We start from the raw sequence: 14,951 nt of genomic DNA on the forward strand, positions 1-14,951 counted from the left end.
TGAAACAGTATTTTCAATTACAGTTAATCTTTCTTTCCCCACAGTTATTCAGAAAAATCTTTGCTATTAGCTACTTTGTACATTTCCTGATGATGTTTTGCTGAAAATTATACAAAACATTTCAGCCTTTTGATGGTTCTGTGAGCTGTTTATATAATTTCCATTTTTTTCTTACAGTGCTCTTCTCACATGTGCCGTAAGTGTAACACTTTTCCCCATTAGCTGCTCACCTTAAAAGATACAAAGGAAAGTTGTATATGTACTACAATCTAGCCATGGCCCTAATCCTGGAAATATTTACACATGAGAAGAACTTTACAAACATGGGTAGTCCCATTGAGTTCAATATGGCTGTTTATGTGTATATTTGGAGGATTGGGTCCTTAGTCAACGGCCCCAATTACAATATAGTTAAAACAGAAGACCCGGTTGCAATATGGTTAAAATTTGTAGCAAGGAAATCTAATCATATTTTTATCATTAGTCTAAAGTGTGTTTAAAAAATCATTTCAATTCAGTGCATGTGCATGAAGTGTGATTTGCAAAAACTCAAAACTCATCTGAATCACAAGCCACCTCTATTAAATGAGTACTTCTTGACCAATTTCAACTTTCCACAGTGAGAGCAGTTTTGTAGCTAGAGCTGTTTCAAAAAAGTTCAAAAGAATTTTTAAAAAAATTAAAACAATAGGGAAAATGTATTTTTTTGACTATCCTCCTACTCTAATGCCTAAAGAATTTTTTGATCATAATTATAAAAAAAATTGTCAATCAGAGATGAAGACTAAAAAATATCAGCATGAAAGTTTCTGAAAGTTATGAAACAACTGAAAACAGGAGGTTAGAATGGAAACTCAACTATAGTGGTCACTAGTCCCACAACCCCTAAGCCTACACACACAAAAGACCCTCCATTTTCTGTGCATGTTATACGTACAGAAAAATATGTAAACCTTATGTAAATACGCATGCACGGGTCCCAGTTGCTAAAGTAGCCACTATTTCCGGGTGCTTCAGTTTTGGGTGTGCAACTTGAGACAGGCAGGGCCTAATGTTTCAGAGGCTCCTAAATGGAGCTGTGGGTTTTCAGCACCTTTGCAAATCGGGTCCCTGCGGGGGAGGTCGGGGAGTTCCGAAGTGGGGCGCCCACAGCTAGTGGCCATTTGAAAACGCTGCCCACCGTCTGCAGCACGCCCCCCCCCCCCCCCCCGCCCCGCAACGTCCAGTGTGGTACACCAGCAGTGTGACACTGTCTGTGGGCCCGGTGTGCAGCCACAGGCTATCTGTCGAGTAGCCAGTAAGGGGCGCTGGGCCGCAGGTTTGCGTTGCAGAGGGAGCCGGCTGCGGATCACCTGCAGCAGCGGGGGAGCCGAGCAGCTCCGCCCTCCCCCCCCCCAGCAGTGAATCACATCCCTCCTCTTCCAGGCACTGGCACTGAGGAGATCGGGCAGCGCCGTCAACCCGCTGCGGAGAGAGAGCGAGACCGGCACAGCGGGGCTGGGGCTGCTGGCTCCGGGGCGCTCCCACTTCCCCCAGTCCGGCGCGGGGCCGCGCGTGAGCTTCTCCCCCCCCCCCAGCTGCAGCCCCGCCAGCCCGGGCACCGCCGCCGGGCGAGAGGGGGAGCCATGGCCGAAGGGGGCGAGGGCGAGGACGAGATACAGTTCCTGCGAACTGTAAGCACCGCGCGCTCCGGGGAGCTGTGGGGCGCGCGGGGGAGGGGGATAGGTGCGGTGGTGGTGGTGGTGGTGGGGGGGGCAGCCAAGGGGGAGCGTGCGCCTTGCACTGGTTTGAGGGGGGCTCCCTGAGCCGTGCCTATGCGGGGGCCGAGGGGTGCCTGGCGCGCGTGGGAAGGGTGGGGAAGAACCTGGCATGCCCGGAGCTGGGGGGGACTGGGGGGAGCTTGTGTCCTGCAAGCGTCGTGCCTATGCGGGGGCTGAGGGGGAGCTTGAGCCTTGTGTCCACGGTGCTGGGGAAGCCCCACTCCCCGGGGGGAGTTGAGGGGGGGGGGCTGGGAGAGCCTTGCCGGGAATTCCCCTTCTGCCCCATCTCTCGCCGGCTCTCCCAGGCGCGCACACGCGCCGCGGCAGAAAACCAGAACGCGTCGCCGTGCACCGAGCGGTGTCGGGGTGCATGTGTGTGGGGGCAGCGGAGGGCTCGCTCCGGGGAGCCGCGGCCCGCCTTGCGTGGTGGTTGGAAGGAGAGAAGTGTTGGGGCTGGGCTGGGTGGCTGGCCGGGTGCCTGCGTGGGAATGCAGCGCGAGGGAGCAGCCATGGCTCTCAGCTGTGCGTTAGCGATGCGGTGACAATTAAAAGTAACGTGCGCGGTGGCTTTGGCTCGCCTGTGGTTACTCCTGGATTGACCCCCGAGGCAGGGCAGGCTCTTGCTAGCGGACAATTGGAGAATGAGTGGTGCCGGGCAAGGCTGCATCACAGGCTCGGCAGCAACACCGTTTCCCCCAAGTATCTTTCAGCGCTCCCCTTCCACCCTCTGACTTGTTCTGTACACTGCAGATACTAACCAAGCAGCAGTGCTCAGCCTCAAAGCTGCAACTGTAGTGCCTATTGCAAAAACAAAATGAAAAGCAAAAACACCCCCTGCTCACAAAAAACCCCAACAACTGCAGGCATTATCATCACTGAAGGTGGATTAGTACTTACATCTTTTCACAAACATCTTTTTTTTTCTTCTTTTGCTTTTTAAATGCAGTACATTTTAAAGTGCCCAAGCATTTCTTCCCTCAGTTTGGCTCTGTATTATGAGTGCTGATTATGCTCATTTTGGACTATTTCTCATCAGCCACTGCCTTTATTCACCTCATGCACCATCTCCCAAGTGCTATTTATACAGGAAGTCCTAGCAAGTTTTACAAATAGGTGTTTTTGAATATTGCTGTACACAAATATTTAGGTAGTTTTGAGAGCAGTGTAGACTTTGCATATGTGGAGACATTGAAACTGTATGGTGTAGCTTAAACTTCATTTTTCTTTTTATTTAGCACAGTCACATTTTGAAAACATTTTTGATTTGTGACAAGTAATGAGAAAAAGGTGCGTGGGAAAAAAGGAGAAACAACTCAAGTAGCTGGTATATGGCAGAGCATGTTTGTATCATTTTTCAACATTGTGAAGGCTGGTTTGGATAATTCTCTTATTACATTGTCTGCTTCAAACTGGATTCATTAAAGGAATAATCTACTCTAAATATTTTTTGAATCCATCAAAACATCCGGTCTTGTTGCGAGTACAATTGTTATGCAATGTTGAAAAAGGGAACACAAAACTGTCCACTTTTTTTCTTGTTAATATTATGTGGCATGTACTGCAGTCCTGGCAAATAGATTTGAGTTTGCTTTTCAGCTTTCTCTGAAAGAAGATATGGCTTCACAGTCTGTGAGAGTTTGGTTGTTGTTTCCTGGTGCTAAAATTGGTACAAATATTTTGGAAGAGCTGTGCACTTACAGGTTTACTGCAGGTTTAAATGTTAAGTTTAGCTCATGGAGGTGTTATCTGAAATGCTAAATGGGGAAACTGAAGCAATGTGCATGCTAATGTCACACTATGTACATATAGGGTAATGTTAAAAACTACAGACCCTGACAGGAGCAGCTCATTACGTAAAAGAACTCTTCTGATAACGGATGTCCTGCTGTCAATAAAGAGGCAATCCTAGCCTGGGATTATCCTTTAAAAATTCTTAGAATGTTGGCCTGGTAAGAAAATGACCTTGAAGAAGGTGGCAATTTGGAGAAGTGGGAAGTTTTTTGATGGAGGGATTTAGACATACAGATAAAAAGGGCATTAGACATTTCCTTTTTTTGTGAAGTTTTGAATTACCAATCTAAAATTGTTTCTATATGGTGACCTGCCTTAATCCTCAACCTACCCCTTTCCCTCCCCTGTACACTTGCGCTGGGAACATTTGTATGAAAAGAGATGGAAAACTCATTTGTTTTTTAAATATTAAACAGGCTTCACCCTAATGTCTTAGTTAATTGTTTGCAATTTTTGACTAACCTCCCAGGGCTCAATATTTCATTTGTAATACTTTCTACATGGCATTGATAAAATATTTAGTTTGCAAACTGAATATTTCCTGATAATGAATGCAATTTGGGTGTCTTTATTTTTAATCAATTGGTTATTAGGGATAGAGGGGTGTATTAATAGTTTGGTAGATAAAACATACCATGAAGGACCTAGTTTGTGATCCTCTGTAAAATGCTTTTCTGTGTTCAGGTAATTCCATAGCGGATAATAATCTATAAACCCCACTACACTTCAGTTAGCATTCTTTGCACACTGCTGTATACAATCACTGCTGCATTTTTAAAAGTCACTTTTTAGATGAAATTGGAAAGGTTCTGCAGCATAAATGAAGTTTTGCATTGGAATGTCAGTATCATATGTTAGACATTTTATATTTAAAGAGAGAAAATTGGGGTTTTAGTCTTTACAAGTACAGTTTTCCCATTGATTTTTTTTAAAAATTATTTTTTTACATTCAACTAAATGTAAATTGAGTTTGTGTGTGTCCCCTATATTGGTCTATATTTTTGTGTTCCTTTCCTCTCTAGTCTCTCCTACTTCGTCTAATCTCCCTGTTTTTCTTTGTTTGCTACCTCTTCTTTGGACAAGATGGCTGCATGCATGGCTCCCTGCAAAACTTCTGCTGGTGTGGATTCTTGATTCCTTTTGCAACAAGTCTGATACATCCCATTTAGAGAGGAGAATGTAACCTTTTATTGCCTTGAGTCGCTGGAAGAGCAATGCTAAAATTGCTTTAGAATCCTTGAGACATGGACTAGAATGCTGCTTCTGTATCATTAGGCTAGTCCTCAGGGAAATGTTTTTTAGCCCTATGAATTTCACACCTCAGCATGGACGGTGTTCAGACTCATAACTTTGTTTAACATTCCATTTGGTAATAATCTTATAGTAGATATATAATTTTCAGCCAGAAACAAACTCCTCTTTTCTGGCTCCCCTCATCAAATGCATGCATGCAGTTGGGAGGGACTCGGGGGGAGCTTGTGCCCCGCATGGATTTGATGGGAGTGGGGAGAGCCCCCATCTGTATTAATCCTTGTTAATGTTAAGAAACAAAAGAACATGCATAGTACAAAATAAACATCCACATGTCAGTCTCTACATTCAAGAATATAAACTGTTTATAGCTCATAACAGTTAGAAATAACATGAAATTCTTTACCAGAATGTATAATTTGTCTGAAATAAAAGCAATTCAGACTTCCAGGGAAGAAGAACAGGAAATCTTTTCATATTAACAATCAGACTCCTTCCATAATACATATGTGAAAAGGCTGATCTTCTTGGTACAAACCTGGACTAGAGTTGCCAGTTTTGGTTGGAGGTATTCCTGGAGGTTTTATCACATGACAAGCTTTAATTAAAGATTAATCTTTAATTCCTGGAGACTCCAGGACACTCCTGGAGGGTTGACAACCCTAACCTGGACTCTCTAAAACCATCATAGGAAAGACCTATGGAACAGAGCTATAAACTATCACTGGAACCAAGCTAATCTTAAACTTTCAAGAGGGCGCTAGGTAACTGTATCCTTTGTATTGGATAAAGATGCTTTCAGGCTTTCCAACGCCATCACCTCCTGAATTTGATTTAACCTGTGATGTAAACGAAGTTTGGGAGCGATCATATGTCTAAAGTAGGGGGTAATTATGTTGTAATTTAAATGTTCCCAAGGAGCCTCCCCAAAAGCAATAGGGATGACTTTGGTGGGATATCAATTTCTGTAGCATTTTTTAAAGTTTGAGCTAGATTCTTCTTTCAGATATTTGTAACAGGACACAATTACAACACATGGAAACAAAACCAGCAGTGCTGCAACCCCTCTCAACAGGCTGCAAGGCAGCTAAGATCAATATGCTTGTAATAACGGTGATACCTAAAAGAAAAAGATAACAACCCGAGCAAATCTCCTTTCTCAAGATCAAACGGAATCATCTCTTTGAAGAATTGCAGGGTTATGAACTTAGTGAGGGCATTTGTGCCACAATGTTTAAGCCGTAACATCTCTTTTCCTTCCAAGCACATGCCCGGGGTGGATAATGGCATAGCGGATGGCCTGTCTTGTTTTCAGTTCAACAGATTGCGGAGGGCTTGTACCAGGCAGGAGCTAGTGACAAACTTGAGTAGATCCTGCTGGTGCTATGGAACCTTGGCATATCAGATTGGCGGTGGCATGCAGATCCTTGGCTCTGGGTACATGGCTCAGCTATGAAGAAAGTTGTAAAAAGTTCTTCCAATTTCAGGATCTGGAATGCTGGTCACTTATATGGCCCATCAGGAAGGGGTGGGTGCTGCAGTACATGGCATTTGCAACCCAGTTGTAGGAGTCCTCAATGATCCTTGCATAGTGCAAGGGGCAACTGAGTTCATTTGGGAGAATGGGGGTTCACCTATCAAACTTGGTGTGGGGGGGCAGGTCATGTTTTGGGCTGCTATACAAAAGGCTATTGGAAGATGTTTGTTCTGACTGGGTTGTGGGGGAGGTGGCCAAGGTAATTGCTGGCACCTCCTTGTGGCGGATGTCCAGTGCAAGTACTCCATAGGGAAGGCATCCAGTGACCGGATAAATGGCCTGGTAAAGGACTTAAAAAGGAGGTGCTGGTTAAAGGAATGGAACAGTGGGGGGTTTGGGGTTCCTATGGTTGGAACGGCAGGGAGCCAACCCCCTTTTCTTATAGCCCACCTTATAGCTATGAGTTGGGGGTGGATGGTAAGGTCCCGGCAATGGATTTTTCTGGAGGGACCGGGATGGAAAAATGAGGGGAAGATGGTGGAAGCCCCCTGGGTAATTACAGAATAAATAGGGGGTTACCTACATTGTACATGTTTATCTGCCAGGTAGTACCAGACATCTAATAATGAAGTTGCGGCCTGATTAAATCCATATCAAGTGTCTCCTGTCCTTCTTTCGGTATAGTTGGTCAATGGAATCTGTGTGTTCCACTCAGTGTTCCACTCTTTACTTAGCCTTTCTTCATTTTGTTGAAAGGGTAATTAGAAATGAAGTAGTATGTTTGTCTTTTAAAAAAAATAAATCTGTTGCTTCTCATTTCCCACCTGAATTTATAGTTCTCCAGTATAGCTCTCAATCTGCCAGTGCCAAAATGTGAAATAGGCCCTTAAAAAGTGTGACAGGGATGCAAAATCAGAGATACAGTTTAAAAAGTACTTCAACAGGAAGAGTGAAATTATGCAGGATTCACTTTTTAAGCATGAATAAAGTACTTTATTACTTCACTGTCAAAATTTAACAATTTGTAACATCATGACAGTAGGAGACCACTAGGTTTTCTGTGGATTTAAGTTTGAGTCTAAATGAGTGCCATGCCCAGTAACATTTGAGGGCTACAAGACCAAGTATTTCAAGATCACATTGGCCTCTATTCAGGAAAGCATTCCTTTCCAGGACAGCAATTAAATGAGATTTAAAGTGAAGCACATACTTAAGTTATGTACTAAAGTGCTGTCCTGAATTGAGGTCTTTCTTTCACAGTAACCACTGTGGAAATACAGGGAAGATAAACAACAGGAGCTGATGCGATCTTCAAGATCTTGCCTTCATGCAAATTGTTACAGATAATAAAAAGGAAAATAAACATGAGCTGAATTTCTTCTAGGTGTATCCTAGAGTGGAAAGCAGTAGTACTGCATTATTTTTCTATAGTGCTTTTCATATACCAGGTATCTTCAAGTGGTTTATGATGATGACTTAGATTCTGGTCGTTGCAGTGACCATGTGTAAAAACACAGCCACATATATACACTCAGCAAACCTTTCAAAAACAGCCTTGGGTGTTCGAACCAGTTTTATTGAGAGAGTACATTGAACAGAACACTCTTGTCAATTTTTAAAAGGTACCATTTATGACTCACAATATGTGACTCCTGGATATTCACCGGAGACTGTTATGAAGGACCACAGATCAGCATCTCATAAAAGGGATGGAATGGCTAGCATTGCAATGTATCCACCTTCCTCCTTCCAATACTGCACTGCAGTGTCAGCACTGAATATGAGCTCAGATTCTGATTTGGAATTGAGCTGAGTGGACTATAGGTAGTGAACAACTTATCCAACAAATTTAGCCCTCTTTTGTTTGTGAACTATATGCAAAAAATACCTTGATTTCTTACAAACTGGTTCAAGTATTTGAACACTTGATGTGAACATTGGAATATTCTTACTGGACCATACCAGTGATCAATCTACTTCACTGCCTTATGTGTCAGAGTTGCCTTTATCAGCTGCTTCAAAGAGAGGTTCAAGAAAGTTGCTTTCCAATCCTCGTCAGTTAGTTGACTAATGTCCTGAGGCATGAGGATTTCTATTCCTTTTAATATATAAATATATTTTAAAATCTGCCATGTATGGAGTTCATTGTTGGATCAAGGGCTTGGGTGGGGCTTCTCACAGGAGTTAAAAGCTATAGGATTTAAAAGAACTCTACTAGCTTGTAAATTAGTCGGTTTCAAAATATGAGTTTAATACAGTTTCAGTGTTACATCTGCTTATGAGTTCCCCTGCCAAGTGTTGTGGTTTTACACAGTCACCTATCATTTTTTTTAAAAGTTGGTTTTCTCACCGCTGTTGCTGTATGAAAGGTACACACAAAGGTCCTGATTCAGAAAAGTACTTAAGGTGCTTTTTTGCATAAGGATAGATTTAAGCATATGCTTAAGTGCTTTTCTGAATCAGGACCAAAGAGGGGAAACTGACTAGATGGGGAAACATTGAAAATGACTCTACACAAAGTGATGTCAAATGTACAAGTAAAATAAACTAAAAACTACAGATTTTTTTTTCTATAATTTTTCAGTTACAGGTGTTACTTGTTACAATAGTAGGTTAAACAATGTCAGGCAGGAAGTGTAAGTTTATGGTGTTCCTTTCAAATTACTTCTAAAATATTGCTTGAATTTCCTGAATTGACTAAGTCATTTGGGGTTTGGATTTGGTTTTGTGAGGGGTGTCTGAGAGTGTTTGGGGGAGAGGGGGATGGCATCTTTGCAATCACTCAAAACTGGACCTTGTTATAATTTCTAATAAAAATGGACTGATTCAAATTGGATTTTTTGTCCATTGTTTCAATATTGTTAATGAGTGAGCAGTTTTCGCTAAGCTTTAAAATTAATTCATCCTAATGAAATGTGTGAGAGGAGTTCAGATTTGTCTTGGTGTGACTTTGTTTCAGTTTGACTGGCTGGTGATGAAACAAGTCGGTAGTGTTCTTCCTGCAGTGTGCAATTGTGCCTCTCTAAATCTTACTTTGCTGATTTGTACACAAAACCAGCCATCTGTCTCCATTTCACTCAGCAAATATTTAATAGCAGATGCTGTAATGAGGTCTCATATTATGAAGATCCATTAACTTCCACAAAAATACACCATGGTATATTTATTAGTCTATTATGAGGTATTGACATAAATCATTAACATTAACCTACACTATGAACAAAATACACCTTGTGATATAGTGTCACTGCTTTTAATGTTTGTTTTGCTTACTAATTTGTAAAATATATTAAGTTGCAGTGGGTCTTACAGTCAGCATGAGTTAGTGACGTTCTATTATATGTATTAAGAGTAAACTTTGGTTAAGTTGAAGTCAATGGCAAAACTCTTATTGACTTCAGTAGAGCTAGGATTTCAACCTAAGACTCTTGTTTGCAGGCAGAATGCCTAGAAATGTACTCACAGTACTTATTATTCTATAAATATAATCTCAATTCTGGCAAATCCAATAAACATACCATGGAAAGACCCCAAATCTGCCAATATGGATTGATGAGATTTCTTTTATGGCTTATCTGATGAATCCCTTAGTGCAGCAGTTCTGGGAAAATTAAGCTGTATATGTTTTCAGAGATGGATTTCCCTTTCACTGGTAAAGTGGAAGTAAAAACAGAGCAATTTTATTTGTGTTTTGAAAAGTTAAGAGGTTGATCCTGTACCATCAAAGTCAATGGGAATTTTGCTGTTGACTACAATGTAAGAAAGATCAGACCCTTAAATCTTGTCCGGAGGTAATAAATAACTTTTTGGGGTGATATTTTGCAGACTTGGTTTCTGTGCAGAGGACAATGTTTTTAAGCATGAGGAAAAAGGTCAGGGCCACTTTTCAGAATGAGTGGAATGGAAATAAAAAATCACAAGTATTGGAGTGGTTAAGCCATGAATTGGTTTCCTTGTACTTCCAGTACTGATGCATCTGTGCCGCTGTAAGATCTCTCATGTAGCTTCTGGGTGCTGATGTGAGAGGACTCTCCCATCAATATAATTAAACCACCCCCAATGAGCACTGGTAGCTATGTCGGCAGGGGAAGCTCTCCTGCCAACATAGCGCTGTGCACACTGCCACTTATGCTGGCAAAACTTATAGTGGTCAGGGGATGTGTTTTTTCACACCCCTGAGTGACATAAGTTTTGCCGACATAAGTGGTAGTGTAGACATGGCCTTGGTGTCTACCTTTTGAGGAACAGAATGGGGTGGAAAGAAAAGAGAGGCACTGACACTACTCATTTTCTTAAATTTTTAGGGTGGGGGTGGGGGGATGGAGCTGTACAAGGAAATTAGCTCATAGCTGATCTTTTAAAAGTACTCACCAAGGTAAGGGCTTTTCTACACTACAAAGTTAGTCAATGTAAGGTAGCTTATGTCAACCTAACTATGGAGGCGTACATACTACAATGCTCCTTCCGCTGCTCTAATTCACCTGCTACACCAAGCTAATAAAACCCCCTGGACAAGAGGCATAGTGCTTAGGATGATGTAGTTAGAGCGACACAGTCTCAGTGTGGACACTGTGTCGCTTGCATCGACCTATGTGGCCTTCAGAAGGTGTTGCACAATGCCCACCATGACCGCTCTGGTCACTGTTTTGAACTCTTCTGCCTTGTAGCCAGGTACACAGATATGTGTTCTTTTCCTTTTAAAGCCCCAGGAAGTTTTGAAATTGCTCTTCCTGTTTGCTCGGAGTGGAGGACTAACAAAACTACTGTCCAGCTGAGCATGCCAGCTCCGTGCAGAAAACTCACTCCTGCCTGGAGTGCACCAGAGGCGGTGGATCTCCTGGGTCTGTGGGGAGAGGAGGCTGTGCAATTACAGCTCCACTGCAGCCGCAGAAACGATATCTGTGGCCAGATCGCTCGGGGCGTGGAGAAGAAGGGCTATTACAGGGACACATGGCAGAGCCATGTAAAAAATCAAGGAGCTTAGGCAGGTATACTGGAAGGCAAGAAAGGCAAATAGTCGCTCTAGTTCGTGGAGCCACAGACATGCTGCTTCTAAAAGGAGCTGCACAGCATCATCGGTGGTGACTCCATCTCCACTGCCAAGAGCCCCATGGATACTTCAGGGGGTGAGGGGGGACTGGAGTCCCTAGCCACTGGAGTGAACCCTGAGGATGACATGCTGGATGAGGAAATGGAAGCAGAACAGGAGGGGGGGCAGACAACAGGGAGATCTGGTGGTGTGGGGAGCCAGGACCTTCTTTCGATTCCAGAGCCATCTAGCCACTCCCAGCAGTCCAGCTGTGCTGAGCCTAATGCAGGGGTGGGAACCTCTGGTAAGTACTCAGTTTGCTTCAATACTGCAGGGACGCATCTGTTCACGTACTGCTTTTTTAATCAGGCTTGAAGAGATAGTGAAATAACCAGTATGGGTACAGTTGCTATTTGTTTCTCATTCCCCTGTACAGCTAGGCAGAGGGGGCCTCCAGAAAAGTTTGTTTATGCGCACTGGGATGTCACGTGAATCCTCCATAGAAAGTTCCTAGGAAACTTTCTTGGAGGTAATCTTTAGTCCTCTGCTGAAGGTCTCTTGGGAAGCCTGTCTTGTTTCTTCCTCCATGGTAGGACACTTTCCCGCGCCATTTGGCAATTACTTCAGCAGACACTATTGCAGCACACAGGCTAGCAGCATTTGGACCCAGTCTGCAGCCACACTCATGCAGAAGTGCTCCCTTGCAGTCTTGATTACCCTCACGAGTGAGATACTAGCTACAGTTACCACTGGCCCAGGAAAACAGTGCTAGTATTCAGTACAATAATCCAGTGCAATCCCCCCGCCCCATGTCCCAATTTATCCCCAGTGCCAGTATTTAATACAATAGCCCCATGTGCTTGTACTGATAATCCAGTGCTACCCCCACCTCTGATTTGTCCCAATTCATCCCCTTCTCCCCCTCCCCCCATGGGCCATACTTACCACGGCTGAGGCTACCACTGTACTCTGACTTTCAAGGGAAAGTGAGAAAGTTGTTCTTGTAATTTGTTTGGATCCAGTGTTGGAAGTGCACTGACAATAGGACCTCTGTCCATTGTTTCTTTAGCAGCTGCAGATGTGGCCTTGAAGGTCTCTTCACGCACACTGGCGGAGCGGCTCGGCTAGATCAGGAGAAGAAAGAAGAGGTCTAAGGAAGACATGTTCCAGGAGGTGCTGCAATCAATGAGAAAATGTGGAGGGATACTGAGGAAAGGAAGCAGGGCCAGGGCCAGATGATAATGTTGCTCAGGGAGCAAACAGACATGTTGCAGCCGCTGACTGAATTTCAGGCTGAACACATCTGTGCTCACCTCCTCTTGCAGCCCATAGAGAACTGCATTTCAGGACCTCCCGACAACCTTCCCCCATTCCACATATCCTCTGTGGCTGCAGCAGTACCCCAGGCACTCCACCCCATAGGAGATCATGCACAATGACAGCAGGACAGACACCCCGCTGTGAGAGCCTCATTGGCATATGTGCTTGAGAATTCAGTGTCCCTTCCCCTTTAAAGATACTTTTCCTTGTGTGTATGACATTTACCTCAACATGACATTGGTATGTTTGGATGGGTGTGGAATAAAAATCAATTTATGGAACGTGACTGAATCTTTATTATTCTCCAACACATGGTAACTGCTGCTGACATTAACAGACAGTGGCAATAGGTGCATTTGCATTGTTACAGTAGTGCACACACAGCAATCATTACAAGGTTCATACCACGGTGGAAAAAACTAGTGTCAGACTCAACATATTACAGCAACACATATTACTGTGGCTCATCATTAAAATGCTCCTTCAAAGACTCTCTGATCTGAATAGCTCCCCTTTGAGCCCCTCTAATAGCCCTGGTATCTAGCTGCTCAAAATCAGCAGACAACCATTCAATTTTCACGTGTCACCTCTGGGGAAACTTCTCCCACTTTGCTTCACAGATGCTATGAAGTGCACAGCAGGCAGCTATGCCCAGGGGGATATTGCCATCACTGAGGTCTCGCCTGCTGAGGAGACAGCACCGGTGACCCTTAAGTTACCAAAGGCACATTCAGCAGTCATTCTGCAGCTACTGAGCCTGTTGTTAAAGCGCTCCTGCTGAGCCAGTCATGAGCCATGGGAGCAAGGGATAGGCTGGGTCTCTCAGGATCACTGTTGGCATTTCCACATCCCCAATGGTAATCCTCTGGTCTGGAAAGAAAGCCCCCTGCTTGCAGCTTTCTGTACAGGCCTGTGTTCCTAAAGATGTGTGCATCATGCACCTTCCCTAACCAGCCCATGTTGATATCGGTGAAATGACCCTGGTGATCCACCAGTGCTTGCAATACCATAGAAAAGTAATCCTTTCTGTTTGATGTACTCCATCACAGAAGAACATAAGAATGGCCATACTGGGTCAGACCAAAGGTCCATCCAGCCCAGTATCCTGTCTACCGACAGTGGCCAATGCCAGGTGCCCCAGAGGGAGTGAACCTAACAGGTAATGATCTAGTGATCTCTCTCCTGCCATCCATCTCCACCCTCTGACAAACAGAAGCAAGGGACACCATTCCTTACCCATCCTGGCTAATAGCCATTAATGGACTTAACCTCCATGAATGTATCCAGTTCTCATTTAAACCCTGTTATAGTCCTAGCCTTCACAACCTCCTCAGGAGTTCCACAGGTTGACTGTGCGCTGAGTGAAGAAGAACTTCCTTTTATTTGTTTTAAACCTGCTACCCATCAATTTAATTTGGTGGCCCCGAGTTCTTATATTATGGGAACAAGTAAATAACTTTTCCTTGTTCACTTTCTCCACCCCACTCATGATTTTATATACCTCTATCGTATCCCCCTTAGTCTCCTCTTTTCCAAGCTGAAAAGTCCTAGCCTCTTTAATCTCTTCTCATATGGGACCCGTTCCAAACCCCTAATCATTTTAGTTGCCCTTTTCTGAACCTTTTCTAATGCCAGTACATCTTTTTTGTGATGAGGGGACCACATCTGTACGCAGTATTCAAGATGTGGGCGTACCATGGATTTATATAAGGGCAATAAGATATTCTCCGTCTTATTCTCTATCCCTTTTTTAATGATTCCTAACATCCCATTCGCTTTTTTGACTGCCACTGCACACTGCGTGGATGTCTTCAGAGAACTATCCACGATGACTCCAAGATCTTTCTCCTGATTAGTTGTAGCTAAATTAGCCCCCATCATATTGTATGTATAGTTGGGGTTATTTTTTTCCAATGTGCATTACTTTACATTTATCCACATTAATTTTCATTTGCCATTTTGTTGCCCAATCACTTAGTTTTGTGAGATCTTTTTGAAGTTCTTCACAGTCTGCTTTGGTCTTAACTATCTTGAGCAGTTTAGTATCATCTGCAAACTTTGCCACCTCACTGTTTACCCCTTTCTCCAGATCATTTATGAATAAGTTGAATAGGATTGGTCCTAGGACTGACCCTTGGGGAACATCACTAGTTACCCCTCTCCATTCTGAAAATTTACCATTTATTCCTACCCTTTGTTCCCTGTCTCTTAACCAGTTCTCAATCCATGAAAGGATCTTCCCTCTTATTCCAGGGAAACTTAATTTACGTAAGAGCCTTTGGTGAGGGACCTTGTCAAAGGCTTTCTGGAAATCTAAGTACAC

At 43.5% G+C, this 14,951-nt stretch overlaps 1 protein-coding gene across 1 annotated transcript in view; it reads left to right on the forward strand.

Annotated features, from left to right (window-relative positions):
- Positions 1-1,440: 1,440 nt before the first annotated feature.
- The window catches only part of RYR2 (ryanodine receptor 2), a 717,900-nt gene continuing 704,389 nt past the window's right edge, over positions 1,441-14,951 (forward strand). The window contains exon 1 of the mRNA XM_084622892.1: positions 1,441-1,673. Within this exon, the coding sequence (XP_084479018.1) occupies positions 1,626-1,673 (48 nt within the window). The 5' untranslated portion in view covers positions 1,441-1,625. The remainder of the gene's footprint in view (positions 1,674-14,951) is intronic.

This window comes from Lepidochelys olivacea, assembly GCF_965140295.1.
Source record: "Lepidochelys olivacea isolate rLepOli2 genome assembly, chromosome: 3".
In the NCBI taxonomy this organism is placed as follows: Eukaryota; Metazoa; Chordata; order Testudines; family Cheloniidae; genus Lepidochelys; species Lepidochelys olivacea.